The sequence below is a fragment of the Pelobates fuscus genome, chromosome 9 (genome assembly GCF_036172605.1).
Source record: "Pelobates fuscus isolate aPelFus1 chromosome 9, aPelFus1.pri, whole genome shotgun sequence".
Lineage (NCBI taxonomy): Eukaryota > Metazoa > Chordata > Amphibia > Anura > Pelobatidae > Pelobates > Pelobates fuscus.
The window spans coordinates 147,033,433-147,060,996 of NC_086325.1; the positions used below are offsets into that span (position 1 = coordinate 147,033,433).

At 40.8% G+C, this 27,564-nt stretch overlaps 2 protein-coding genes across 6 annotated transcripts in view; one reads left to right on the forward strand and one right to left on the reverse strand.

Annotated features, from left to right (window-relative positions):
* The window catches only part of FLNA (filamin A), an 83,506-nt gene extending 61,391 nt beyond the window's left edge, over nt 1–22,115 (forward strand). Inside the window, exons 9-48 of one of the 4 annotated variants that reach the window (XM_063432679.1) lie at nt 13–213; nt 1,553–1,690; nt 2,014–2,140; nt 2,218–2,354; nt 2,494–2,687; nt 2,824–2,937; nt 3,019–3,162; nt 3,320–3,443; nt 3,527–3,687; nt 4,279–4,369; nt 4,511–4,680; nt 4,875–4,992; nt 5,233–5,495; nt 5,713–6,310; nt 6,396–6,569; nt 6,802–6,964; nt 7,174–7,334; nt 7,453–7,623; nt 7,829–7,952; nt 8,084–8,240; nt 8,317–8,506; nt 9,535–9,558; nt 11,524–11,771; nt 12,159–12,248; nt 13,403–13,505; nt 13,607–13,747; nt 13,924–14,052; nt 14,130–14,303; nt 14,424–14,585; nt 15,084–15,287; nt 15,440–15,592; nt 15,700–15,822; nt 15,953–16,219; nt 16,566–16,703; nt 16,914–17,029; nt 18,751–18,883; nt 19,627–19,803; nt 19,988–20,206; nt 20,390–20,590; nt 20,867–22,115. In XM_063432679.1, coding sequence (XP_063288749.1) covers nt 13–213; nt 1,553–1,690; nt 2,014–2,140; nt 2,218–2,354; nt 2,494–2,687; nt 2,824–2,937; nt 3,019–3,162; nt 3,320–3,443; nt 3,527–3,687; nt 4,279–4,369; nt 4,511–4,680; nt 4,875–4,992; nt 5,233–5,495; nt 5,713–6,310; nt 6,396–6,569; nt 6,802–6,964; nt 7,174–7,334; nt 7,453–7,623; nt 7,829–7,952; nt 8,084–8,240; nt 8,317–8,506; nt 9,535–9,558; nt 11,524–11,771; nt 12,159–12,248; nt 13,403–13,505; nt 13,607–13,747; nt 13,924–14,052; nt 14,130–14,303; nt 14,424–14,585; nt 15,084–15,287; nt 15,440–15,592; nt 15,700–15,822; nt 15,953–16,219; nt 16,566–16,703; nt 16,914–17,029; nt 18,751–18,883; nt 19,627–19,803; nt 19,988–20,206; nt 20,390–20,590; nt 20,867–21,054 — 6,710 coding nt within the window. In that variant the 3' untranslated portion in view covers nt 21,055–22,115. The remainder of the gene's footprint in view (nt 1–12; nt 214–1,552; nt 1,691–2,013; nt 2,141–2,217; nt 2,355–2,493; nt 2,688–2,823; nt 2,938–3,018; nt 3,163–3,319; nt 3,444–3,526; nt 3,688–4,278; nt 4,370–4,510; nt 4,681–4,874; nt 4,993–5,232; nt 5,496–5,712; nt 6,311–6,395; nt 6,570–6,801; nt 6,965–7,173; nt 7,335–7,452; nt 7,624–7,828; nt 7,953–8,083; nt 8,241–8,316; nt 8,507–9,534; nt 9,559–11,523; nt 11,772–12,158; nt 12,249–13,402; nt 13,506–13,606; nt 13,748–13,923; nt 14,053–14,129; nt 14,304–14,423; nt 14,586–15,083; nt 15,288–15,439; nt 15,593–15,699; nt 15,823–15,952; nt 16,220–16,565; nt 16,704–16,913; nt 17,030–18,750; nt 18,884–19,626; nt 19,804–19,987; nt 20,207–20,389; nt 20,591–20,866) is intronic. The other 3 variants (XM_063432681.1, XM_063432680.1, XM_063432682.1) reach the window with 3 other exon arrangements.
* A 4,313-nt stretch (nt 22,116–26,428) lies between these two features.
* The window catches only part of TMEM268 (transmembrane protein 268), a 39,824-nt gene continuing 38,688 nt past the window's right edge, over nt 26,429–27,564 (reverse strand). For both annotated transcript variants that reach the window (XM_063432690.1, XM_063432689.1), the window contains exon 9: nt 26,429–27,162. In XM_063432690.1, coding sequence (XP_063288760.1) covers nt 26,986–27,162 — 177 coding nt within the window. In that variant the 3' untranslated portion in view covers nt 26,429–26,985. The remainder of the gene's footprint in view (nt 27,163–27,564) is intronic.

The following is a 27,564-nucleotide window of genomic DNA, read 5'->3' on the forward strand; positions in this document are numbered from 1 at the left end:
CTTTCTGTGCAGGTGCTGGAGTCGGTGAGGTGGAAGTAATTGTTCAAGATCCCAATGGCAAAAAGGATACATCTGAAGTTCTTCTGGAGGATAAAGGCAGCAGCACCTTCCGTTGCACCTATAAACCCACCATTGAAGGGGTGTATACCATCTATATAACTTTTGCTGGGGTGCCAATTCCAAAGAGCCCTTACACCGTCACCATTGGTCAAGGTAAGTCCTTTAATGAGTACAATCTGCCCTGTTCTGAATTGGTGTTGGTGGCTTCTACTTTATTAGGAATACAGTATACGCTAGGACTATGGTGTTTGCCCACATGCTTTACATTGTAAAAGAAAAGGGCTGAGCTGGATAGTCTCCCTTGGCAGACCACAAGTGTACCAAGATGCACCAGTAAGTCATTCCGTGTAAATTGTAAAAGGACTTAAAGCAACTTTATTTCTTTTCCTACTTCTTGACTTAATCATGCAGGTTATGAGAAGTTGTGGTAGATGCAGGCAGATTACTGCTGATGTCACTGTAAGATTCAAAGTAACTAGGTCTGAGCTACACTTATGATTTTTTTTTATTTTTTTTTTATTTTTTTAATCTATAAAGGACTTTACATTCTATAGCCAGAGTACTTTTTAGGGAAGGTCTGCCGCTTTAAAATTTAAGTCTGTGGAACATAATCTAGTTATTCTGACTTATCTCTATACTGGAGATTCGGGTTCCAAGCAGCAGTCTAGAAAGACTGAGGTGTTCACAAATACCTGAATACACCCCAAGAGCTAAAAAAAAAACTTGACTCTGTTTAGGCCATTTAGCCAAATGGTAATGTGGTGGTACAAAAAAACTTTGTAAACAAACTCCAACGTTCTAGAAAGATGCTTAAACAATCAGGTGTTAAGTGTCCTTTTTTGAAGTGGGACATCTCGGCCCATAAAACACCACGGAGCCGCATATCTGGATCAAGCCACCATTACTTCTAAATTTCTGTATAAAACTTCATATGCAAGCCAAGCCTCTCTTGCAACCTACCTTTCCTTGTTCTTGACGTATTTCTCTTGCTTTAAAAGATTCTTGCACTTCCTTTTTGTATCTCATCTCCTTTTCTCTCATGCTTCAATCTCTGGAAAGTGGTCAGCTTCCTGGACCTCTGTCTCCTTTCTAACTTGGGAAAGCTGGACTTGGATTGCTTTACGGTACATGTGCATGCAATGTTTGGGTGGAAACCTTTTCTTTTTTCCCTAAATCACCACTAAAGGGGTTTGAAAGCATCTAGACTTTCTCCTTAATACTGGCAGTTTTTTAATGTCTGGTAGTATTCTCGAGCAGGCATGCATGTTTTTTGGGTTTGTTCTTGGCAGTTTGCCATCTAAAGTTTTGGAATAACTCTGTAGCTGTAATCCTTAAAGCATGTTTTGTGAAGTCTGCTATTGAATAATATGTAAAGAATTCATTCCACTGTCAAGTAATCATACATTTCCTTATTTAGTAGTCACTTTTATTTAAATGTCTTTGACTTGCTCTTGCTCACGATGCAGACTACTAAAACTTTATTTATCTTCAGCGTGCAACCCCAATGTCTGCCTAGCAGTGGGTCGTGGCTTGCAACCAAAGGGCGTACGTGTTAAGGAAACTGCAGACTTCAAGGTCTACACAAAAGGCGCGGGAAGTGGAGAACTGAAGGTCGTTGTGAAGGGACCAAGTGAGTGACTATTTGATTTGGTCAGAATCTATGGAAGACTGACTTTTGAACTTCAGCCAAACTAAAATGTCCCGGCGTCCCCAAAACAGATTTTTCTTTGCATTTAAGAACTACTGAACACTGACGGTCAACATAGGCCAAAAAACAAACTTCTAGCAATAGTGCAGCCTCCCTTTCAAGAAACTGGTTCGCTTTACATTGGCAAACTAGAAATGAATCCGGCTTTAAAAACAGTAGAACTATGAATTGTCATTCTTTCCATGTAACTTTACCACTTAGAGGGCCTTGTCTTCGATTTGTTAATCTGCAATTTTCTTCTCCAGAGGGTACAGAAGAACGTGTTAAGCAAAAAGACCTGGGTGATGGCATTTACTACTTTGAATATTATCCAACTGCCCCTGGAACCTACACGGTTACAATCACCTGGGGTGGTCAGAATATCCCCAGAAGGTGAGCGTCTTGTCTTCTGTCTGGATGATGACCTAGAGGATGATTATTTTTCATTAAACTAACCTCTCTGTTCTCAGTCCATTTGAGGTGAAGGTTGGCTCAGAGTGTGGACCACAGAAGGTGCGTGCATGGGGACCTGGTCTTGAAGGAGGAGTAGTTGGTAAATCTGCTGACTTTGTCGTAGAGGCTATTGGCGATGATGTGGGAACTCTCGGTGAGTAGGTGCCCTATGTGTAGGGTAACAAAAGGTTAATTGCACACTTTAACTGTCTTCCAACTTTGAAAACGACTATGAAATACAAAGAATGGCTGGCTAATATGCATGCACTAATGGGCTGATCTTTTCTCTGTAGGATTCTCAGTGGAAGGTCCATCTCAGGCAAAGATTGAATGTGATGACAAAGGTGATGGGTCATGTGATGTTCGCTACTGGCCACTTGAAGCTGGAGAATATGCTGTACATGTACTCTGCAACAATGAGGACATAAAGTTGAGCCCCTTCATGGCTGAAATAAAGCCAGCCCCCAAAGACTTCTTTCCAGAGAAGGTAATGACTGTACAAAATACTCAGTCTGTTTCTTCTGCTGACTGGAGTAAAGCCTTCTAGCATATTTATATATTTTTTAGACTTTAGGTTATACAGTAAAATTCTCATGAAAAGCCTTCTCCTTCCTCAATTTAAGGTAAAGGCATATGGACCAGGACTGGAGAAGACTGGATTGGCCATTAACAAACCAGCAGAGTTTACTGTTGATGCCAAGCTTGGTGGTAAGGCACCACTCAAGGTGTCTGTGCAGGTATGTGCGTTGGTCATAGTCTAGTCATGTAACCATATATTTGACAAGAACAGCTCTCAGTTTCATGTTCTCTATCCTCAGGATTCTGAGGGAACCCCAGTAGATGTAATCACAAAAGATAATGGAAACGGAACATACAGCTGCACTTACCAGCCAAAGAAGCCATTGAAACACACTGCAGTAGTGTCTTGGGGAGGGGTTAACATTCCAAACAGCCCCTTCAGGGTAAGGCCATGTCACTATTCACAACACTATCAAAGGACTTTTTATCATGTTTATGCATGCTGAGAGCAAGATGGCACTTGACGTGTAGAATTTGTCTTCAAACAATATGCTGCAGACTATATAAATGGAAACTTAATTATTATTTATTTTTTTTTAGATGACCATTGGTGCTGGAAGTCATCCCAACAAGGTGAAGGTGTATGGCCCAGGTGTTGCAAAGACTGGTCTGAAGGCACATGAACCCACCTATTTTACAGTGGATTGTACAGAAGCTGGACAAGGTGGGTTAACTAATCAATACTTACTCCTAAGCTGGAGTCCAAAGAAGCCTGAACACTCTTACTGATATTTCTTCATCCGTTAGGTGATGTCAGCATTGGTATAAAGTGTGCCCCAGGTGTTGTGGGCCCTGCAGAAGCTGATATAGATTTTGACATCATTCGCAATGATAACGACACATTTACTGTGAAATACACTCCACCAGGAGCCGGAAGTTACACAATCATGGTTCTGTTTGCTAACCAGGTGACTTTAATTTTTCACTTCATTTTGGCACTTGATACTTATTGCTGCCATATCTTTACGGTGTGTGTGATTGTCTTTCAAACTACTGCATGGAACAAAAAATCTTTGCGTGATTAACATTTTTTTACTTCCTGGGAACTATAAAGAGAAGCATGATTCCCTTCATTAAGGGTTTGCCTGAAGTGATGGCTTTTTCTGAAACCGCCAGTTCAATTTGTAATCCAGAAAAGACTTGCTCAGACATGCACATGGAGCACTCAAGATATTTTGGTTGTTACCATACAAAAAGAGCAGAGCAGTATAAAGTGCACTGAAAACACCTTATCCTGTGTTCTGGTGAACAATTATGACTTCACTGTACCTTTAGTAGCATTTGTGTTGCTAACTTCTAACTATGGCAAGGTCCTTTTTGACACTTCCATGAGGACTCCCAAAAACATGCATTAAACAATGTTGCACTGATCTTGGTGACCTACTGGACTCTCATCTTGCCCAAAATTTAAGCTAGGTTATGAATTTATCTCTGCTTTAGAAATCCTTATGTGGAATCTCGGAATATAACGTTATAGTAACTTTTATTTCCCTCTTCAGACCACACCAATGAGTCCAATCCGCATCAAGGTTGACCCATCACATGATGCAAGCAAAGTAAAGGCAGATGGTCCTGGACTGAATAAGAGTGGTAAGTAGTCATGTAGGAGTGGCTATCTAAAACTTTTCAGATCATCCACCGCTCTAGGATCCTCGATCTTTGCATTGGTTTGACTTTATGTGCTGGTATCTCTGAAGGCACTAACTTTTGTGTGGGTTTTATTTTGACTAGGTGTTGAGATTGGAAAGCCTACCCATTTCACTGTAAACACAAAGGCTGCTGGCAAAGCCAAACTAGATGTACAGTTTACTGGACCTGCCAAAGGAGATGCTGTGAAGGATGTGGATGTCATTGATAATCATGACAACTCCTACACTGTCAAATACACACCTGTGCAACAGGTAACTCGCTTAAACTTTTTTCTTTTTTTTTCAACAAAGTTACACTTTAAAAAAACACTCTGGCAACAATTCAGTTGCTATATGCTCTTAAAAACTACCTCTCATAACCTCTGAATCATGCAGAAACTCTCCTCATGAGCTCTCGAACCCATTCCTGTAATTTCAGAAATATAAATTTTTTTTCCCTTTTCCAGGGTAACTTGGGTGTGAATGTGACTTATGGAGGTGATCATATTCCCAAAAGTCCATTCCCAGTCAGCATTGCCCCAACACTGGACCTCAGCAAGATCAAAGTTTCTGGACTTGGAGACAGTATGTATCTTTTTGCTTCCAATTCTAGTCTCTCTAAATTGTATGTGGATTAAGCTTGATTCTCTACAGTGATAGGCGATGGATGCAAAACTTGTAAAGAGCAACTGAACTGCAAGAGACCTAAGCTTTATTGTGCAGTTTTCTTGCTTTACCCCTCTGCAGTGTTTCTAAAGATGTTGTACCATCATGCATAGACTGGTACAAAACTTTGTTTTGGCTTTGTTCTCTTCCCCTCTCCAGAAGTAGAGGTTGGCAAGGATCAGGAGTTCACCGTAAAATCCAAAGGTGCGGGAGGACAGGGCAAAGTAGCTTCCAAAATCACAGGTCCATCTGGCAAGGCTGTTCCTTGCAAAGTGGAGCAAGGTTTGAGTCCTGATAACAGCACGGTCAAATTTATCCCTCGAGAGGAAGGTCCATATGAAGTGGAGGTGACCTATGATGGTGTTCCAGTTCCTGGCAGCCCATTTCCTGTGGAAGGAGTTCCTCCAACAAACCCCTCAAAGGTATGGAAAAGTTTTGTCAAACTGTTTACTCCTTGTAGAACCAACATTTTTCTTAGTTCTTGCCATGACTCCTCAGACTTCTAGATGGAGTTTCTAAAAGTATACTTGTGATGGCTTGGCTTTCCAGGAAATTGCTATAGTTATACAATCACTATCTTTATGGTCTCTTGTGTGGGTTTTAATTCTCCAGCTGTACATGATGTTGCTCTACTTGCAGGTTAAGGCTTTTGGGCCTGGGCTAAAAGGAGGCAATGTTGGTGCCCCAGCCCCATTCACCATTGATACTAAAGGAGCTGGGCTTGGAGGCCTTGGTCTGACTGTGGAAGGACCATGTGAGGCAAAGATTGAATGTCTTGACAATGGTGATGGTACATGCTCTGTGTCTTACCTGCCAACGGAGCATGGAGACTACAACATCAACATTCTGTTTGCTGACACCCACATTCCTGGATCACCTTTCAAGGCAAAGATTGAGCCTTGCTTTGACCCTTCCAAGGTGACTTGCTCTGGCCCAGGTTTGGAACATGCTCAGGTTGGGGAAGCTGGCAAATTTAATGTGGACTGCTCCAATGCTGGCAGTGCCGAGCTGACAATTGAGATTATATCTGACACTGGAATGCAGGCAGAAGTCCATATACAGGACAATGGAGATGGAACCTACACCATTACCTACATCCCACTATACCCAGGAATCTATACCATCACTATAAAGTATGGTGGACAAATGGTTCCCAACTTCCCCAGCAAACTGCAGGTCAAGCCAGCTGTAGATACTTCTGGAATAAAAGTCTATGGGCCTGGAGTGGAGGGAAAAGGTAGGTTCTAGTTTGAATTGTATAACCTTTCAGGTGGTCTTTGCTGGACTAAACGACCTAAACCTGTAACCGCTTATTCTCCCAGGTGTATTCAGAGAAGCCACTACAGACTTTAATGTTGATGCACGTGCTTTGACCAAAACTGGAGGTCCCCATCTTAAAACCAGGGTATCTAATCCATCTGGCAACTTCACAGATGCATTTGTGCAGGATAATGGGGATGGCACCTATAAAGTGGAATACACTCCTTATGAGGAAGGTTGGTAGTTCTGTTTCTATGTAGTCTGTGGGGAAACTAAAGCATTGTATTAAGTTTAACTTGGCAAGATTACATCTGTTATAGCTTGTATTGATCAAATATTCTGTTTGCAAATAAGCACTTTTTTTCTCTGTAGTTATTCTCCTGGCAGTCAGTCCCCCTTCTATGGAAGGAGTTATGTCCAATACAGGTGATCTCTTGTCTAAAGTTTAACTTATCCCTCCTTCTATAGGGATCCATTCTGTTGATGTAACATATGATGGAAGCCCTGCACCCAAAAGCCCCTTCAGGGTTCCAATTACTGAAGGCTGTGACCCAACTAGAGTCAGAGTTCATGGTCCTGGGATCCAGAGTGGAACCACAAACAAGCCAAACAAATTCACAGTGGAAACCAGGTAACTAAAATAATCAATAGCTCTAGTTTGCGTTACGAATATGAATTCCTCTCTACTTTCATTTTTTCTTTTGGAATGTGCTTCAGACTTGCTTTTCTGCTGTTCATTTATGTTCAGATAGCAAGTTGTAGTACTGGTCTCCTCCAAATAAAACATCACTACGAAATGCAAGGTCCTTTCTGTCTTCATATGAATGCATTTATTTTTAGGGGTGCTGGCACTGGAGGACTTGGTCTGGCTGTCGAGGGTCCATCAGAGGCAAAGATGTCCTGTACAGATAACAAGGATGGCAGTTGTTCAGTAGAATACATCCCATATGAGCCTGGTACTTACAGCTTAAATGTCACCTATGGTGGACATCAAGTTCCAGGTAAGGCTTGTGTTCTGAGAACTGGGAAACCTGTCGGCACCTAAATGTCATAATGGAAGTGTTCTCTCAAAGGTAACAAAACATAGGCCTCTTCTGAATAATTGTTTTCACTTTGCAGGTAGTCCCTTCAAGGTTCCAGTTAATGATGTAATTGACAGCTCCAAGGTGAAGTGTTCTGGTCCAGGACTCCAACCTGGGTTGGTTAGAGCAAATGTCCCACAGTCCTTCAGTGTAGACACAAGCAAGGCTGGTGTTGCTCCTCTACAAGTCAAAGTTCAAGGCCCAAAGGGTAAGCTGGAATTTAAACTATTCAGAGCTTTGGTTAGATAAAGAATATGGTTCTCGAGTACATAACTGGTCGCTGTAAAATGCACCTAATATAAAATACTCTTTGCAATGAATTCACAAACCATCCAGTATCTTAAGACTCCAGCAGGAAAAGTACGAAATAATATATATGCTCATCTAACGGTGTTCCTTCACCACCTGCTTAGGTATTGTAGAACCTGTAGAAATTGTGGACAATGGTGATGGAGTCCAGACTGTGAGTTATGTTCCAAGCCGCGAGGGACCCTATAACATTGCTGTTCTGTATGGAGATGAAGAGATACCCCGCAGGTAAAAATCTTGTGGTAGAAAACCTGAACTAAATGTAACAGTCAAGCACTGGAGTCTTGATTCATTGTACGAAAGTACTGGACAAAAACTCAACATGGTAAACTTGAAGACTCACATTTTTACTTTTCCAGTCCTTTCAAGGTAAAGGTCTTACCAACTCATGATGCCAGCAAGGTAAAGGCAAGTGGACCAGGGTTGAATACAACTGGGGTACCTGCCAGCCTGCCCGTGGAGTTTACAATTGATGCTAAGGATGCTGGAGAAGGCCTTCTTGCTGTTCAGATCACTGTGAGTGTCTCATTCCAGTGTTGGTTGATAAACAGGCGGTCTGCTCCACAAATGCTCACGGTTTGTTTACCTACAGGATCCAGAAGGCAAGCCCAAGAAAGCCACTATTCGTGACAACCAAGATGGCACCTATACAGTGTCCTATGTACCGGATATGACTGGCCGTTACACTATCCTCATTAAGTATGGAGGCGATGAGATTCCTTATTCTCCTTATCGCATCCGTGCTGTTCCCACAGGAGACGCCAGCAAGTGCACAGTTACAGGTAAGCTCTTCTCGGGTTGCTTTGTTGGAAAGGTATTCCACACTCCCTTACAATTGACTGGTGCATATAAACTATACACCGTTGCAAATACCACCTGTCTAAAGCAAGAATATTGTGTTTAAACTGTGTAAACCTTGTGGTAGCGGTTTGTAATGCTTTAAGACTTGCCATTGCTGCTGGCAAGTCCAGAATAGGAACTTAATGCCATATAAGCGTTCTACAGGACCCAACGTTAAACACTAGTCAACCAGCATCAACCTGTCACGCGGTGCTGTAATGTCTTTAGGTCTGCCCTGTATTGTTAGAAGTCATTACTCCAGCTCTTCAGGTTTTATACAAACTTGGTAACATTTTGTTTAAAATATGTCCCTTGTGCAACTAAATGACCCCCCCCCTCCCCCCCCCCTACAATGAAAGCCTGCCTTCAGATGTGTGGAGATAAAAACACTTGAGGAAACCATATTGGTGGTCTGTTACTGCGGACTATTTTCTATAGGAAAGTGATTTTGTTTTAGATGGCCTATTTGTAAAACAAAACACACGGAATTGAGCTATAGTATGTGTTTTTTACAATGCTAATACTACAACAGACAATAAAACCACTTTAAGGACGACTGCTCCATGTAGCATTATTTAGGTAACCTTGCACAGACCGCTTAATGGCTTATCAAATCTTAAGTTTGTATTCTTTATTTTGAGGAATTATTGGCACAGGTAACTTTATATTGTGTGGCTGCCCTATAGTGTTCGTTCAATGGCTACAGATACCATACCACAGGAAGTGGTCGAACGTTCTGGAAACCTCCATAATTCTATTAGGGCTGAGCGTGGAATGCCTTAAGTCTCCGAACAATTTGCTCTTTTCACACACGCTTTTTGACGTACTCTCCCCAGCACTGCACACTGTTTATGGCATAACACATGATAAAAATGGTCTTTCTGAGATTTTAGTTATGCACTTTTTGTTACCCTCACATTGTCACTTTGTCTCACTTGACCTTTCCCTGCTCTTTGCCCTTTCACCTCAGTGTCAATCGGAGGTCACGGGCTAGGTAAGCCGCTTGCTTGTTAAATAAACCTTCTCTTTTGCTCCCGGTTTCTTTAAAACTTGGTTAAATGTGAAACCTTTTTGCCTGCTGACTGGTATCTTCATTGCACTGCGGTTTCTTGCAATGAAGTCCTGTTGGGGGAAATTCACAGCTGTAATGTAACTGGCTTGTTGGACATCTAAATTCTTAATACTGTCAGAATAGTTTCCTCAGAGGCCAGCTAGGAAACTATAAAAGTAGAACTCTTACTTGCATCTCTAAAACAAAGTAAACTCTTGGTATAGTATTCATTAATCTCCTTCCATCACAAAGAAGGCAAAAGCCTCTCAAATGTTGAAATTGTTAAATGGATCGGTGTCTTGGTGTCTTGGCCTTAAACATATTGGCACTTGGCAAACGGCCCAATATCCTAGATCATTCCTTGGTGATGTCCTTCAAACTAAGGGTTTTTACTTAACGGCTGTGAACAGACCCAAAACCTTTCAAGGACTCTGTAAAAATGTGGTGGACTTTGCATGTTTAAAATTAACCTAATTCACTTGACAATCTTGATAAGGGCATCAACTGTTGACACTGAAACTTCAATGTGTAAGGTTCTGTAGGCACCTTAATAGGAGGCCTGTTACCTTGGGTAAATACTAGACTGGTTTGGAAACCACTGACCTGGACCTTAAGATTCAGACATGTAACCTAGAAACCCATTTTTAAACTAGTGGCCTTTGCAGAGCTACAGAAGAATGCATCACATGATGGATGGGTCACAGTATAAAGATGAATGGCTTAGTTTGCTGGGAAACTAAAACATGCATCACTAATGTGAGGAATGTAAAGTTATAGAACTTTCAATCACTTCATTAGTCTCTTGAGACACAAATACATTGCTTGCAAGGAAAGCAGTTTGAACAGTAGGATGAATATTGGCTATTGTGCCTGGTTTGCGTTCTTGGGCTGAGACTGTAACAAGAAGGTTTAAGTGTCTTCTAGGCTAGGACTCAAGTCATACTTGGTCACCTCCTTTCAACTTGCTTTTAATTCCATTGCCATAGTCTACAGTTAAGCTCATTACATGATGTTTGTGTATCCATGGCTTACAATAAATCACAATGTCCACATTTGAATTTTGGATCACAATTCTAAAAAGAACTGGGTTGTCCTTGGCGTAAGGTTTCTCCAACTTTGCAACTGTTAGTCATTTGAAGAAAAATCCAGACAACACTAACATTTCCCTTTTGAGAAGTAAATGATGGAACTTGATCCCTCTTTCCTTACTGCATGTTTGCTCTGTATGGCTTCCCACTTACCAACCTTTCCCAATCCCTAGTCTCTCCTCTTAACTTCACTAGACCTGCACCTTCCCACTCTTCATTGCTTGTGCATAAAGTTCTTGCAGGGATCTCAGTCCATCAGGAAATGTAAACTGCACTCCCATAGCTTCACATGTCACTGGTTCACCTTGGTGCACATGAGCAGCAGAGAGTTTATTAATACTCTTGCTGATGCCATCACAATAGAAAAATGGCAATCAACAAACATTAATGCCTGCTGCAAACGATTAAAGACTTATGCAAAGCATGTATGTTCTTTGCACCTGTAAACTTCTGCAAATGGTTAACCGGGCAAAAGCTATACTTTGCTTCAGTGTTGGAGGGCAGCGAGGCACTCAAAGTTTTTGACTTAACCTGGTTGTGTTCTAGCACATCTGACTCAAAGTATGCCACCCCTAGAACTCGGTTGTGCTCTTAGTGGTCTCTTTAAGGACTTGGTACTATCCCTAGTTAAAAGGAGCCTTTGGGAAATCCTAAGAACCTTTTTGATATTTCCTGAGAACTGAGGCTTCTGCAGAACAATTAAACTTGGCTGTGAATGTGGAACTGGCTGCATGTTTGGCATGGAACTTGATGTTCAGCAACTGATCGGGTGACCGTTCTTTTGTTGCATTGTCTCTTCCTTCATTTCGGTATCCTGCAGGTGCTGGCGTTGGACCCACTATTCAGATTGGTGAAGAGACTGTTATAACGGTTGATGCAAAGGCAGCAGGGAAGGGTAAAGTGACATGCAGTGTGTGCACGCCCGATGGCACAGAGGTGGATGTAGATGTTGTGGAGAATGAAGATGGCACATTTGACATCTTCTATACAGCCCCCCAACCTGGAAAATATGTCATCTGTGTGCGCTTTGGAGGAGAGCATATTCCCAACAGCCCATTCCAGGTTACGGTAAGTTTATACCCATGGTCTTTAAACTTGTGTTTTTTTTTCCCTGCTGCTTGGGCCCTACCTAAGATTTAAATCTGTATTGCATTATACTGTAACATGTTTTATTGTGTAAAGGATAAAATATTGAAAGGCATTTCTGTGGGTCAATATGAATGTGCAGCTATGGCATTTAGTTTGTTGCACCATACCTGGATAGGTGTGGATATCAGGGACTGGCTATCGATGGCTAATGTAAGAATGTCCCTTGGTTCCTCCCCCTCTTAAGGTAACTTCAGAAAAATCTGGACTCCAGTCTCTTGAAATATGGTGTTCATTTGGATAGTTCTTTCTTGGTATATTTTAGTCTTGTAGAATTTAAACTAACTTATGCTTACACCTTCAACGCAGGCTCTGGACGGCGAACAAATGATGCCTCAGCAGATGGTTCCACAGCAATTAGCCCCATCTTACGCATACCCGGGCATGCAGCAACCCTGGGTACCCTACATTTAACTGTAACTGTAACATGTTGGGGGAAAATGTTCTTCCTGGGGCATTATGTGATGTGGAAGAAACTCTGGAATTCAGTACTCGCGACAATTGCTTTCTGCAAAATGTTTTAGCTTCTGAAAATCTATGGGCTTTTGGGGATGCACACTTTGGGACACAATGTAATTATCTCAAATGGTTATGTGGTAGGGTAAGCATACAGTGCTTTCTTTAGTGTAGTGGGTTGTTGGGATGCTTGGTACCTTTGCTTGGTTTATTCATGGTAGGACTTCTGCATGATCTCGCACAAGTGAATGCCTTGTAGAGTGGCACACTTAAAATGATAAACCTCAAAGCATGTTGCTTCTAGTCATATAAGCTCTGGAATGCCTCACTTTGACTCTGCCATTGTGAATCACTACTATGAATTCCAAAGATCCTTCCCTAATCATAATGCCTTAGACATCGACTTTCCCTCAGCCGCTTCTGGCCTCTTAAATTTGGGGTCAAGGGGAGGGGGAGATGATGGGTTCCACCTCTGTCCATTCTTAAATTCCAGATGTCTGCCATCTTGCCATTCTCTTATCATTACCATTTGATGTCTACTTCCCCATAAAGTACACCCGTCTTTCATATTTTCATATGGCCACCACTTGTGACCCGATGTAACTTCTGTGGGCCTCTTAATTGTTCGTGTGATCAGTGTGTAATAGTCTCTTGCAGAATTCATTTGTCCCAGGTTTGCCAATTTATTTGGATAAACTAACTGCAAAGACTCTTCATTTTCATATTTTACATGTCTTGTGTATCCATTTCTAAAACCAAACTTCGCTGCTGGTTCCAAGCTGTTGTGAAGCCTACCACTATAAAATGTTGCTCTGTAAGCTTTTATGGCTCATGTCTTTCCAAAAAATTAGTCTATTTGAAAACCTGAATCTAGTTTTCAAACCTTACACTGAAGGTGAAAATATATATTTATATATTAATATAATTTTTTTTATATATAATATACAAAAATACCGGACAGCCACAGTATAATCCTGCAGCGGAGTTTAGGTTTCTCGTTTTTTTTTTTTGTTTTTTTTTCTGTTGACTGATGTCCCTCTTATCTATTCCTTTATTCTCTACTTGAATAATTGTTTAATAGCCACATTTCTTTTTAGGCTACTGACCGTCCTGTTATGGGAGTGAATGGTCTTGATGTTGCAGGACTAAGACCTTTTGATCTGGTAATACCTTTCACGATAAAAAAAGGCGAAATCACAGGTAACTTAGAGTTGTATAAACAGATGGTTTTGCCTGTTAAATGTGTGGATTAAAAGTATTTGAAACAAAGACTTATCTAAACTACTTTACCATTAATGCAGGAGAAGTTCGTATGCCATCTGGAAAAGTGGCAAAGCCTGATATCACAGACAACAAAGATGGTACGGTTACTGTGAGATATGCCCCTACCGAAGCTGGCTTGCATGAGATGGACATAAAATATGACAACATGCACATCCCAGGTATTTTTTCTTATGCTGCTAGTCAAAAGAGCTGGTTTTTAAACTACGTATGGATGTAGTGCTCGTCAAAGACTTGTTTTAAAGTCCGAGTCTGGAGAGGTCTCGATCTTTAAACGTTCTAGATAACCTAACTGGTCAGCAGACTAAATACTTGTTTGTTCTCCTCCTTTTTATAGGAAGCCCACTGCAGTTCTATGTGGATTATGTCAACAGCGGGCACGTAACTGCCTATGGTCCAGGTCTTATTCATGGCACTGTCCATAAACCAGCAGTCTTCACAGTCAACACAAAGGATGCTGGTGAAGGTGAGATGAGTAGGTTGGCTTGAGGTATTAGTCTGCATGGCTTGCCTGAGTTGGCATTGACTATTGCTGTATCCTAGGTGGCTTGTCACTTGCAATTGAGGGCCCCTCCAAAGCCGAAATCAGCTGTACAGACAACCAGGATGGAACATGCACCGTCTCCTATCTCCCAGTGCTGCCTGGTGACTACAACATTCTTGTCAAATACAACAACAAACACATACCCGGGAGTCCATTTGTTGCTAAAATCACAGGTGAGAATAAATCTATAAAAAACTTCAAGCTGTTGTGACCAGACTTTTTTTTATTTATGTGAAACTGGCATGCCATGTCAATATATAATTCTGTGCTAAAACTCTAAATGGTTTCTTCAGGTGATGACACCATGAGAATGTCCCAGCTAAAGGTTGGATCTGCAGCAGATATTCCTCTGAACATTACAGAGACTGACCTGAGCCAACTAACTGCAACAGTGACTTCTCCTTCTGGAAGGGAAGAGCCTTGCCTCCTTAAGAGACTCCGAAATGGACACATTGGTAAGACCTGTGTGCAAGCAGTAGCCCCCCCCTTTGAACTATACAAGAAATCTTCAAAGGCCACTGAGTGACAAAGCAGCTTTGTGGCTTTATAGTTATTACATTCTCAATGCTAGTTAAATCTAATGAAAGTTTATGGGCTAAATGTATAAACAGGTGGTGGTTGCGGTCATCTTGGGTTCTGATGTAATCGGATATAGATCTTTTCAGCCACTTCTGTGGTCAGAATATATAGAAGTGTAAACCATAAAAGGCTTACCATCATTCTGTGGCTGACAGATCCAGGTATTTGGTGGTCAAAACTATATATAAATGAGATTTGCTCGGAAACACATTAACATTTTTAAATTACCTCAGTCCCATTCTTGGTTCATGAGTTCATTAATTTAGTCTCTGGCGCTTTAATTAGGGGATCACTGTACTGCAACTGTAACAAATGTCTTGACATCTCGCGTTGACCAAGACATCGACTTATGACCTGCACTTTCCACTTTGCAGGAATATCTTTCATTCCTAAAGAAACTGGCGAACACTTGGTTAACATAAAAAAGAATGGAGTACACATTGCAAGCAGCCCAATCACTGTAATGATCAGTCAGTCGGAGATTGGAGACGCCAGCCGGGTAATAGTGTCTGGCCAAGGTCTGGTTGAAGGGAGAACATTTGAGCCGTCCGAATTTATCATTGACTCCAGAGAAGCAGGTGAGTTGTTGAAGATGTGGCAACAAACTGTCCATGCAGAACTTATTTGGCACTTTTTAGATGAGTGAGGGCAGTTAGACTGCCTCACTCACAAGACTTTCTTGTTCATGCACTCAAACATCGGCTTACATGATTGCTCATTTCTCCTGCAGGCTATGGAGGGCTGAGTCTTTCCATTGAGGGTCCCAGCAAAGTGGATATTAACACAGAAGACTTGGAAGATGGAACATGCAAAGTGACTTACTGCCCAACAGAACCTGGAACATACATCATAAACATCAAGTTTGCAGATCAGCACGTGCCAGGTACCTGCAGAAGGTTTCTACATATGACTCTGTAATATTTGTAAAGTATCTGCATTATTAATCTTCCCCTGTATAGCCTACTCATGGTTGGGTTTTTCTCCTTCTAGGGAGTCCTTTCTCAGTAAAGGTCACAGGTGAAGGTCGCATGAAGGAGAGTATCACAAGGAGACGCACTGCCCCATCTGTGGCAAATATCGGTAGCCAATGTGATCTCAGCTTGAAAATACCTGGTAAGTTCCAAAGAACCTTTTTGGCAGTACAGTTAAATAGAGCTGATGAAACAAACTATTTCACAAAATACCCTGTGACTTAAACTAGTCGACCTGATATTAAGGAGTGTGGGTTTTTTGTTCCTTGCAGAAATCAGCATTCACGACATGACTGCACAGGTCACCAGCCCCTCTGGAAAGATTCATGATGCTGAAATCATGGAAAGTGACAAGAACACCTACTGCATACGGTTTGTCCCAACTGAGATGGGTGTTCACACAGTCAGTGTTAAATACAAGGGTCAGCATGTACCTGGGAGTCCATTCCAGTTTACCGTTGGACCCCTTGGTGAAGGTGGGGCTCACAAAGTGCGAGCAGGTGGTCCAGGCCTGGAGAGAGCAGAGGTTGGAACACCAGGTAAGACTTCCTTGCTGGAACTGGACTGGGATCTTATGTGGCAAATCGTTTTAATTGTTCTACCCTAAATTTAGTCCTGTGATCAAAAAATATTGATCTAGTGCACATTGAACTCATATCTTGGCAATTTTGAATCTCAAAATTGACTCCTCCTAAGCCTCACTTGTTCTTGCCTAGCATTTATGGATTCAGTTACTTTTAACAGGAACAACTTAAAATATGCAGAATTTATTTCTTTCAAAACTGCATGACTGATGGTGTTGACTACTTCTTTATGACCATTTGCTTTAGAATGGGTTAAACCTCTAGAAGTTTACCCTTTCTTACTTTCTTTTTATTTTATTAGCCGAATTTAGCATCTGGACAAGAGAAGCTGGTGCTGGTGGCCTCTCAATCTCAGTTGAAGGTCCAAGCAAAGCAGAAATTGCTTTCGAAGATCGGAAGGACGGGTCTTGTGGTGTGTCCTACATTGTTCAAGAGCCTGGTATGTTTTAAAGGTGGTTCTGATAAACAGAATTGTGGTATTTGTCATGAAACTTAGATTGAGTAGATGCATAGCCAATAGTAGTGGGTAATTATGCATAACTCCATTCTTCTGTGGGTTCTGGTTGTGCCCCACCACTTATTGGCAGGGCTGTGAAGGTTTTGGTGCATTTAGTCTTGAGTTACTATTAAATGTTCTGTTCTCTTCTAGGTGATTACGAGGTGTCCGTGAAGTTTAACGATGAGCACATACCAGATAGCCCTTTCGTGGTGCCTGTTGGATCCACGTCGGACGATGCCCGTAGATTGACTGTTTCTAGTCTTCAGGTGAGGCACTGGGAAAAACCTTGGCCCTTTGTGGTTGGGCAGAGAACTTTCCTCCTGAGCAGCTGACAAGAACCACTCATGACCCTCTCAGTATGGAAAATCTGCACTGCATTTCTTCTGCACTGACTGGGTCTAAACACTAGCTAAAAGCATAACTTGCTGGGCACAATCCATCCTGTACATACAAATTCCTGCCACTGATTTCTTGCCAACATTGTTGGCAAACTCTTGAAGTGGCGTTTATAAATTGGTCATAGCTTTGCAGCCTTATCCATCAAGGAGACTGCATGCTGCTGCCACCTGCAGGTATTAAAGTGGAATTGCACCCAAAGAATACAAGGAACACTTGACACTGTATGTAATTTAGTGAGTCTAATCTCTAGCTACATCGATAAAGAATTGCTACATGCAATCTCTCCGAATAAGACATAGGCTCCTATTTTGGGACTGTTACACTCCTCACCATGCAAAGAGACATCCCACTAGCAGGTTACACTTTTAACGTAGATGATGGCAGATACTACTTGATCTCAAAGCCAATCTGTTTTTTGGGGGCATTGCCATAAACAGGGTGGTCCTAATCCTTCTGGTCTTGAAGACCAGCCATATTCATGTTCTATTGATTCTCCAAACTAAGACCATCTTCCAGCTGACTCAGGAGGCTCTCAGTGTTTTTCTCGTGTCTTTCTTAAAGGCTCCTAACAGAAATGGACAATATATCTTGCTTCCACTGTTAAAATTTGACTTCTGTTTAAAGAGGGAGGGGAAGGGAAACCAACATATGGCTTTGGCTTGCTGTGATTACAGGCACCTTTTTATACCCATGAGTACGTGGATGGGTTTGAAGAGTGCCTGAATATATGGAGAAACTCAATCTAAACAATGTTGATGTACTCCAAATGAACACACTTATGAATTGTACAAATAAACTGCAACCTCTGCAGATTTGGAATCCAGCTTAGTCAGGAACTTCTACAGCTCCTACTTGGTTAAGGGTCAGCACTAGGCAATGAATTGATGTATATTTTTAAGCCTTAGAATGGTTGGAATTAATGCACATCTCCATGGATGCCAGAAGCAAATGTAGACCTATGCATAGTTTCTTGCTGTGAGAACCAGAAAATCACAAGCCAGGTCAAGGATACCTGACTGCTTACCACAGTGTATATAGTGGTGTCAAACCCAGGAAATCTTAACTTATAGGAAGGCACTCTTGGGCCAAGATGCTACCATGTGAGGCAGCAGGGTATTTCCACAGTTAGAAACATCGAAGTGTGCACAAATAAATACAAACTCCTGGCAGATAAGCATTTTGTTGTAGAGCTAATGTTGTCTTGGTCTTATTTGGGCCTCTAGAATAGTATAGATGGTCTTCTTTTAGATGTGTAGTGTAGCACTCTTGAACAAAGTCCATTGAATCTCCGAATTGGTTTTTTTATAGCTTTAAAAAAAATAAAAAATAAAATTGTACTAGGTTACATTAATACAACAGTTGAACTAGTGATCATCCGTTCTGTAACAAAGCTCATAAGAACATTTTAGTTCAAATTGCTCAGTCCCTTCCGTAACCCAAGCAGCCAGCCACTGCCATGTTGTCCCACTAGCTTTTCCCTCCCTCATTAAATGAAGCTCCAGACTGGTAAGTAGAAAGTTCATGAAGGCCTTAACCTGGCCCTGTGTACTCAGTTTGACTGTTTCTAAATCTCTTGATGTACTTTTAGGAGTCAGGGTTAAAGGTGAACCAACCAGCCTCTTTTGCAGTAAGTCTTAATGGTGCTAAAGGAGTCCTGGATGCCAAAGTGCACAGTCCTTCTGGGGCAATAGAAGAATGCTATGTTACAGAGATTGACGAAGGTAAGACCACTTTTAGTCTGTACCTACAAGACTTTGATAAGGGCATATAAAAACAAATCTGTCCATATACTCGTAGAGCAGAACCACTTTATTTATAGTCTAGCTTTGCTTTTATTTAGGTTTTTAATTTTTGTTTTTTTAAGGAAAACCTGCTTAAACCTTGCGATGAGCAGATCTGGTTTGCTTTTGGTGGATAATGGAGTGGAATCTTCACCTCCTGACTCACTTTTTCAGATTCACCAGATAACTGGCTTCCTGAAGCCACAAACTAATGGCTCCATCAATCTTAAACATGGCCTCTTGTAGGCAGGACAGCTGCCAAAATGTTTGTTTATCCCGAAGAATAGAATAAACCAATATCAAGAGGTTTGTGGAGCATTCAGTTATGGCACTTCTAATGTAATTCATCCCATATGAATCCGGTTTAGAATCCATATTCCTGAGAGCTATTTTGGATCTTGTCCTCACAACCTGTATTTTGGTTGGCAGATGCACTAGATTTTATTTGATTGTCTTTCCTTCTAAAATGAAGGCAAACCAGGTGTGGCTGTAATGAACATTCCTACTAAAATGCAGGCATAAATTTGGTGTTTTTTTTAAAAAGCAAAACTCAAGTTGGCTCCATAGACCTTTCAACCGAGTGTTAAAATTGGTTCCACCATATATTTATTTTTCTTTCATATTAATGGAGAATTCAAAGCACAGAATCTGTTCTAAACCTCTTTTCTCTTTTTCTGATTTAGACAAATATGCTGTGCGCTTTATTCCCCGTGAGAATGGCTTGTACCTTGTTGATGTCAAGTTCAATGGCTCCCACATCCCTGGTAGTCCCTTCAAAATAAGAGTTGGGGACCCAGGACAGGCTGGGGATCCTGGCATGGTGTCAGCGTATGGGTCAGGCTTGGAAGGAGGAACTACAGGTAAGCTTGACTCATTGATGTACACTTGCTCTAAGGGAATAACTAGCCTGACTTAACATATAGATGAAGATGGGGGAAAATACGCTAGAATTACATGCTGGTGAAGTCTAAAGCATAAAGTGAGGCTTGATGAGTGGACGGTAAAGGACTCAAACTTTATTTATTTATTTATTTTTCTCCCCAGGCAATGCTGCAGAGTTCATTGTTAACACATCGAAGGCTGGGCCTGGCGCTCTCACTGTCACAATTGATGGCCCTTCAAAAGTCAAAATGGACTGCCAGGAGTGTGCAGAGGGTTACAAGGTTACCTACACACCCATGGCTCCTGGTAGCTACATGATCTCCATTAAATTTGGTGGTCCATATCACATTGTCGGAAGTCCATTTAAAGCAAAAGTCACTGGTGAGTAGATGCTATGGTTTCAGGAATGGTACAGAAGAACAAGCTTATTGTTTCACTTTGAAAACATGGGAGCTTTTAGCAATGTTCAGTCAGAAGTGCCCTTGAATAGTTGTGCTCTTTAATTCTATGGGAGATGCAACTGCCAAAACCCTTACTGTGGTTTTTTTTTTCTCCTCTCCCCAGGTCCTCGTCTGGTGACAAGCCATAACCTTAACGAATCCTCATCAGTGTTTGTAGACTCTGTCACAAAATCAGAGTCTTTCACACAAGCTGCAGCTCCAAGAGTCTCATCTGATGCTAGCAAAGTGGTGGCCAAAGGTCTAGGTCTAAACAAAGCCTTTGTAGGACAGAAGAACTCCTTCACAGTCGACTGCAGCAAGGCTGGTGCGTATCTAACTGAAGTTTATGAATACTGGCCAGAAACCTGAAAGTCTGAAATTGTTGAACTAAAGTATTCTATTCACTTTGCATGTTAATGGGTAGAGATCTACTGGCATTCCTACAAAGTTCCACTTAAGTCCTTAATGTATTCTTGCTTACTGTATGAACTGTAGTTTAATGTTAAATCTGTAAACTTTGATACATTTCAGCAAAATAATTCTTCAAATACTTGAGTAGACTTAATTCTCCTAATTTTTTTTATTTATGTTCCATATTTAGGTAACAATATGCTGCTCGTTGGAGTCCATGGGCCAAAAACTCCATGTGAAGAGATTGTGGTGAAACATCTTGGAAACCGTCTATACAATGTTACATATCTTCTGAAAGACAAGGGGGAATACATCCTGGTTGTAAAGTGGGGAGACGAGCACATTCCAGGCAGCCCTTACCATGTATCTGTTCCCTAAATTCCTGGCCATCCTCCTTTTTCCTAATCCCAAACCCCTTATCCTCAGTGTGTGCTCTGTGTCTATGTACGGCTGCCCTGCTCAACTGTTCCCATGTGACTGAGGGGGTTACAGGTCGGCTCGGGTTTGGGGGTCTTGCTTAGCTGGTTTCCTGGTTTATGCAATGGCCGTGTTAACCCCAGTGGCACTGAAGGGGCAAAGTGTGAACGGGTGCAGTAGGTTGTTGAGAGGGGAGCAGGATGGTCCGATACTCTGAAGAGCAGCTTTATGAACTTGGCACTTTTTATAATGTAAAGACCGCTGCTAGTATCAGATGTGTCCAGCTCATCCCCTGCCCTCATAGGGCTGCTTTAAATGCCACATGCTCCCGTTGTGCTGTTCTGCCCTTTGCATTTGTTTACATTTTGTATGTTCTTACCCTAGACTGTAGGGGATAAGGGTCTCCAAATTGATAGAAACTTATTTCTAGGTGCCAAGAGTGAAGCAAAAAATGTTTTAAGGACGGTTTACAAAGCTAAACTCCCCACATTCGTGTAGACTGTTCATGTTCTTGGTTACCTGACCTCAAGTTTAAATTTTTATTAAACCTGCATTTTCTAGTGCACATGTCTTAAGATGAAACCATAAAATAGTCATCTGACTGAGACTTGTGATTTTTCAAAAAGTCAAAGCATGAAAAGGCTTTCCTTTTCATTAAACCACTACTCGTTAAAACTCAAATTGATAAATAAGAGATGCACCAAATTTTTACTTTGGTCAATAACTTTTGGTCCACTCTAATGTCATGTTCTGTCTTGGTGTCTTCACGTATTCTCCCCTTTCTTCCTGTCCCATTATTAAGTTGTCTGTTTTAATGTTTGTCCTGAGATCTGGTTTAGCTCCGAGATGTTTCGTTGGGGTGCTTAATGGGTTTACCTACCACAGGCCATTCCAAGCGGATCGCTTCCAGTTAACCAAATCTTTGTCTTAAAATTTTTCTAAAGTTATGATTTATTTTTGTTGTGCACGACTACAGTACTTGGCTCTTAAATGATAACAATAAAATTCAGCTTTTAATCCTCTAGCTGATTCACCTGGTTTTTATTACAAGTTGTCTTGAGGTTTTCAATGCAATGGAATTATTGAAGTATGTGTAGAACTTCACTTAAAAAATAAAAAAAATTGTAGCTTTTTAGCTGGGAAGGTTAACAGATGGGTACATACTAGGTTGGGTGGCTTTCAGTCTCCCCCAGCTAAGGATGGTACTTGCACAGGTATATTGGCAGGGCTGGGAGCAGTGGCACTGTCATGGGTACATTGATCCTTTGACAAAGGGTCACATAGCTATCAGCAAATGGGGTAAAAACAATAACCAAATGTGTTCTAAAGGAGAGATCCCCAGGTGGTGCAGAGCATAATTTATATATATTTTTTTTTTTAACTTGCTCTATAACTGAATTCACTACCTTGAAGTGCATACTGACTGGAGTACAGTTGTATCTGTTATAGAGCAGTCTTTCTAAAGAGCCTTGACTAATTTACTTGATCCCAAAGGCAAAACTAACAGATAATCTATAGGTAATGCCTCCATTATCGGAGTAAATGCAGAGGAGCCAGGGGCTAGTGAGAGCTTTTATCAAATGTCAAATATGGGACATCCTCCCTACAGCTCACTGTTTATGGTATAATTTTCAATTTATTGTGTACATATTTTTGTAGTTCTACATATTTTTGTAGTTCTACATATTTTTGTAGTTTTACATATTTTTGTAGTTTTACATATTTTTGTAGTTTTACATATTTTTGTAGTTTTACATATTTTTGTAGTTTTACATATTTTTGTAGTTTTACATATTTTTGTAGTTTTACATATTTTTGTAGTTTTACATATTTTTGTAGTTTTACATATTTTTGTAGTTTTACATATTTTTGTAGTTCTACATATTTTTGTAGTTCTACATATTTTTGTAGTTCTACATATTTTTGTAGTTCTACATATTTTTGTAGTTCTACATATTTTTGTAGTTTTACATATTTTTGTAGTTTTACATATTTTTGTAGTTTTACATATTTTTGTAGTTTTACATATTTTTGTAGTTCTATACCCTTTTGGCAATCTTGGATGGACAATTAAATAATACAACTATACAAGGTACCACTAGGTGACACTGTAGGTTAGATTACAAAGGCAAATATTTAGTATTGTTAAATGCATGCCTACTGCACATCTTTACCAATCACCTACTTCCTTGCTGGGCAGGGACCATTGTGGACATAGGCAGAAAAACCTGTTGTAGACACTTAATGTTTAGTGAGTGGCTATACACCTGAAGGCTACAAAAATATGTATCTTCTTAAATACTGGATAACTTGATAATTATATGGAAACGATATTAAAATGTGGGGTCTCAATGGATGTCTTCATTGTGTCAAGAGGCTGTGACAAAGGATATGTCTAGGGCTAAACTGCATAAGCAAACGGTGAATGGAGGGGCATGATCTATACACTAAAAGCACTTTATTAAGCAAATGTGGATTAGTTGCTTAGCAAGAGTTCTATGAAAATTAAAGGGATCATTGTAGCCCTACAGTCTGACTTATTCACTGTGGCCTGTAACAAGTTTAAAGAAGACTCATGCCAAATAAATGCATAGAGACTTTGTAAAGGGACACTATAGTCACCAGAACAACTACAGCTTACTGAATTTTTATTCTGGTGAGTAGAATCATTCCCTTCAGGCTTTTTGCTGTAAACACTGTCTTTCCAGAGAAAAAGCAGTGTTTACATTACAGCCTAGTGATAACTTCACTGGCCACTCCTCAGATGGCTGTTGGAGATCCTTCCTGGGTCATGGCTGCCTAAAATGTATCCAAACATTCAGTATCTCCTCCCTCTGCATACAGACACTGAACTTTCCTCATAGAGATGCATTGATTCAATTAATCTCTATGAGGAGATGCTGATTGGCCAGAGCTGTGTTTGAATTGTGCTGGCTCTGCCACTGATCTGCCTCCTTGACAGTGTCGGACAATCCAATGGAGAAGCCTTGTGATTGGATCAGGCCACCGCTTCTGATGTCAGCAGACAGCATGTTTTTCTGAGGCAAACTGCATGCAGAGCTACAGCTTAAGGCTTGAATACAGTAAGATTCTGCTATATTTATGGTGGTTATAACACTATAGGGTCATGAATACATGTTTGTGTTCCTGACCCTATTGTGTTTCTTTAAACTTTAGAATTCTCTGTTCTGACTCTGTGCAGGATTATGAGACTGAAGGTAAGAATACAATCCTTTTTTTCAGAACAATGGATGAAGTCTTCAAATAGACGGGCTTCCTACTATGGCCTAGCCACCATGGGTTTTAACAATTGCAATTACTAAAATTGCCTCTCTAAAGTTCATTAACAGTCTTTAGCTTGCCACCTTTCACATTTCCATCTGGCCTATCAGTTCTGGAGTAACACATTAACAAGACTTTGTAGCCATATACTTTACTAATGATTGTCTCCAGGATAAGTTGCCAAAGTATTTATATATTCTATAATGCACGCACGATACATTGATATAAACTAAAGCGTTCTTCCAAACACCATAACCACTTCAGTGACTTTGCACATACATACTCCAGACGTCTTGACCAGTGTTTCACTTTGAAATGCTGCACATACAGAGTAACTCTGCCAGAAGTGGAGTTACACCTCCAGCAGCATTTTGTGGTGGGTGTCATCTTAATGTCAACTCTGAATATTTCTATGCAAACTCTCAGCGGTCAGCTGACTCTGTTTAGGAGTGGTAGAATCTGTAAAGCTGGGTGTCTTGAAGAGGACAACCTGTTGCAAAGTAGCCTGGCCCCAATAACCAGAGAACATGGCCAGGGTAATCAAACCACTACAGTGGATCCTTTAAAGGGAAACTATAGTTCCAGGAAAACTAGTGTTTCTGCCACTAGCCTTCTCCTCAGTCAAGACCCCCTCAGCGCTGGCTTGGATCAGTCTTCTCCTCCCCTGCTGCCGTCGGTAGACTGGGGAGACCTAATGTGCATGTGCGGCAATGACTGCGCTCACATTGGGCTTTCCCCCATAGGAAAGCATTCAATGCTTTCCTATTGAGATTCTGACGCTGGAAGTCGAGCGTCAGCTAGGTGCCCAGAAGTCCCTTTAGTGGCTGTCTAATAACCCTAGCAGGTAACGATTGCATTTGAATGCCTCTCTAGTGGTTGTCTACCAAACTGCAATAACTACATGTAAAGGGTGATGGTCTACACCCAGACCACTTCAAGGAGCTGAAGTGGTCAGGGTGCCTATAGCATCCCTTTAATGTCTCAATCACTTACTCCCATCATACATGGTTTCTACATTTTATTAACTTTCTTGCTCTTTAAGATTAGGGTGCAATTTTTTTAAAGATTGAAATGGGCTCTGAAGTCTTAATGTCATTATACAAACATCTAGTACTAAAGTCCATAACTAATTCACAAATTGGTTATTTTACTTTTAGCACTGCTGATGGGCTGGCTCCCTTAACCCCTTAAGGACCAATCTTCTGGAATAAAAGGGAATCATGACATGTCACACATATGATGGGTCCTTAAGGGGTTAAAAAAAATCCCAGTTTGTTTGGCTACTGGCAGCACAAGCAGCCCTTTTATATCATCCAACATGCGTAATCTTGGATATAAACAAGGAAAGCAGTTGGAAAAAGCATGAATAAAATGTACACTATTCCATGGATTGTCTTCTAACCCATGAGAAAAGCTCTTACCAATCACAATCTTCTCATGGTTTGCGATTACCCTGCTGACAGCACAATTTTTATAAGGAGAAAGACTGGAGACCTCATTGAAACTAGAACCAGAGACCAGTTTGTTCTGGTCTTCTGAGATGTTATGCATCTCTCTAATACAAGGCCACTGCTGTAACACTTGCTTTTTTTTTTGCTTTTTTAAAACTGGTTGTTTTCCATATATGAAGTGCAGGCATTGGTTACTTGTCTTTTGTGTGTTCATTTAATCCGACACTCAGACGGACTCTCTCTCATTCTGAGCGCAAGCAGGGTTTCATATATATCAAACAACTGGAATTATGGGGTAAAGTACTAACTACTAGTAGAGCGATCTTGGAAACTAGTAGAATAATCATACAAATTCCTTAAAGATTGCCAGAAATATATTTCTCTACAAACTTTTTCAATTCTACAGCATCATATTGCTTGAAGGAATTCTATTCATTGAATCTCTACTTTACTCTGGCAAATAATTAAGTGCAGTAAACCTGACATGTCTTTCTTTGAGTCAGTTCTCAATATCGTCCCCAGAGAAAGGGCAGCTCTCCATCGATAATCCTATTTAACCCATAGGGTTAGCAATATGCAGGCACTTGTAAAAAAAAAAAAAAAAAAAATCACAAACCAGGTCCTGATTGTTCAATGGCTTGGGCTATTCACGTAAGTACGAATTGTTGCCAAATTAAAGTGAATTCAAAATTTCATGTCAAAAAGGAGCCAAACTAGGGGGGGAAGGAAATCTCCATCACTTAGCTTTTAATACAACTTTGACTTTGTTTGAAATTCACTTTGAATTCTCACTTTAGAAAATAACCCTGTATATGTTCATTTTAAGAAGTTTGCAAAATCAGCATGCATGAAACGGAATCTTAATTGCGCAGTGTGTTCCGAGTCCCAATTACCAGGATTAAGTCGTTTATAATTCTTTAGCCAATGGCTCATAGGAGAACTGATATAAACTGGATTTTTTCCATTACTTAAACCATGTATGTCTAGCAGTTATCGGTGCCTTAGTCATTTCCTTTCTCAGGTGAAATCTTCCATCTTCGTGTACACCGAAGATGTTTGAAAGACCGGTGATATTTTTTCTTTAAATATGTGTTGATTGTAGTAAAAATTAAGATTGCTTTCTCCATGCCTTCTGAAGTCCTGCCCGCTGCAGTCTGATTTATATCCACATGGAACAATGTCTAGATTGTAGTATATTCTTCTCAATGAACTGGCAAGGACATGGCACATTGAGCACCCCTGCATGGCCTGCATTGTTATTTTGGGGAAGCTGCCCAGAGACCAATAGACGAACGTAACATGCGCTTGACAAAACTAAGAGGTGTTCAGCCATCACCTGTTAGAAGCCAGAAGAAAGTAGTAAAATAGTAAGTGTGATACAGGATGAGACACAAATTAGGGGCATGTATTCCAACAGGCAGCTGGACCAATGTAGATTGACACATACATATTCTACTGTTGTCCATGACAACAGGATGTGATTTGCCGGTTAACCTTATTGGTCTAAGGAATGTGATCTTTAGAACAATGAGGTTAACCGCACAAAATATATTTTAACCCCTTAAGGACCAAACTTCTGGAATAAAAGGGAATCATGACATGTCACACGTTGTGTCCTTAAGGGGTTAATCCAGTAATTTTTGCCTTGAATCCAGTCAGGATTGCCATCCTAGTTGCACAGTTTTCACATTAGTAAATACTCAAAGTGATGGTATATCATCTTCATTTCTCCTCTGTG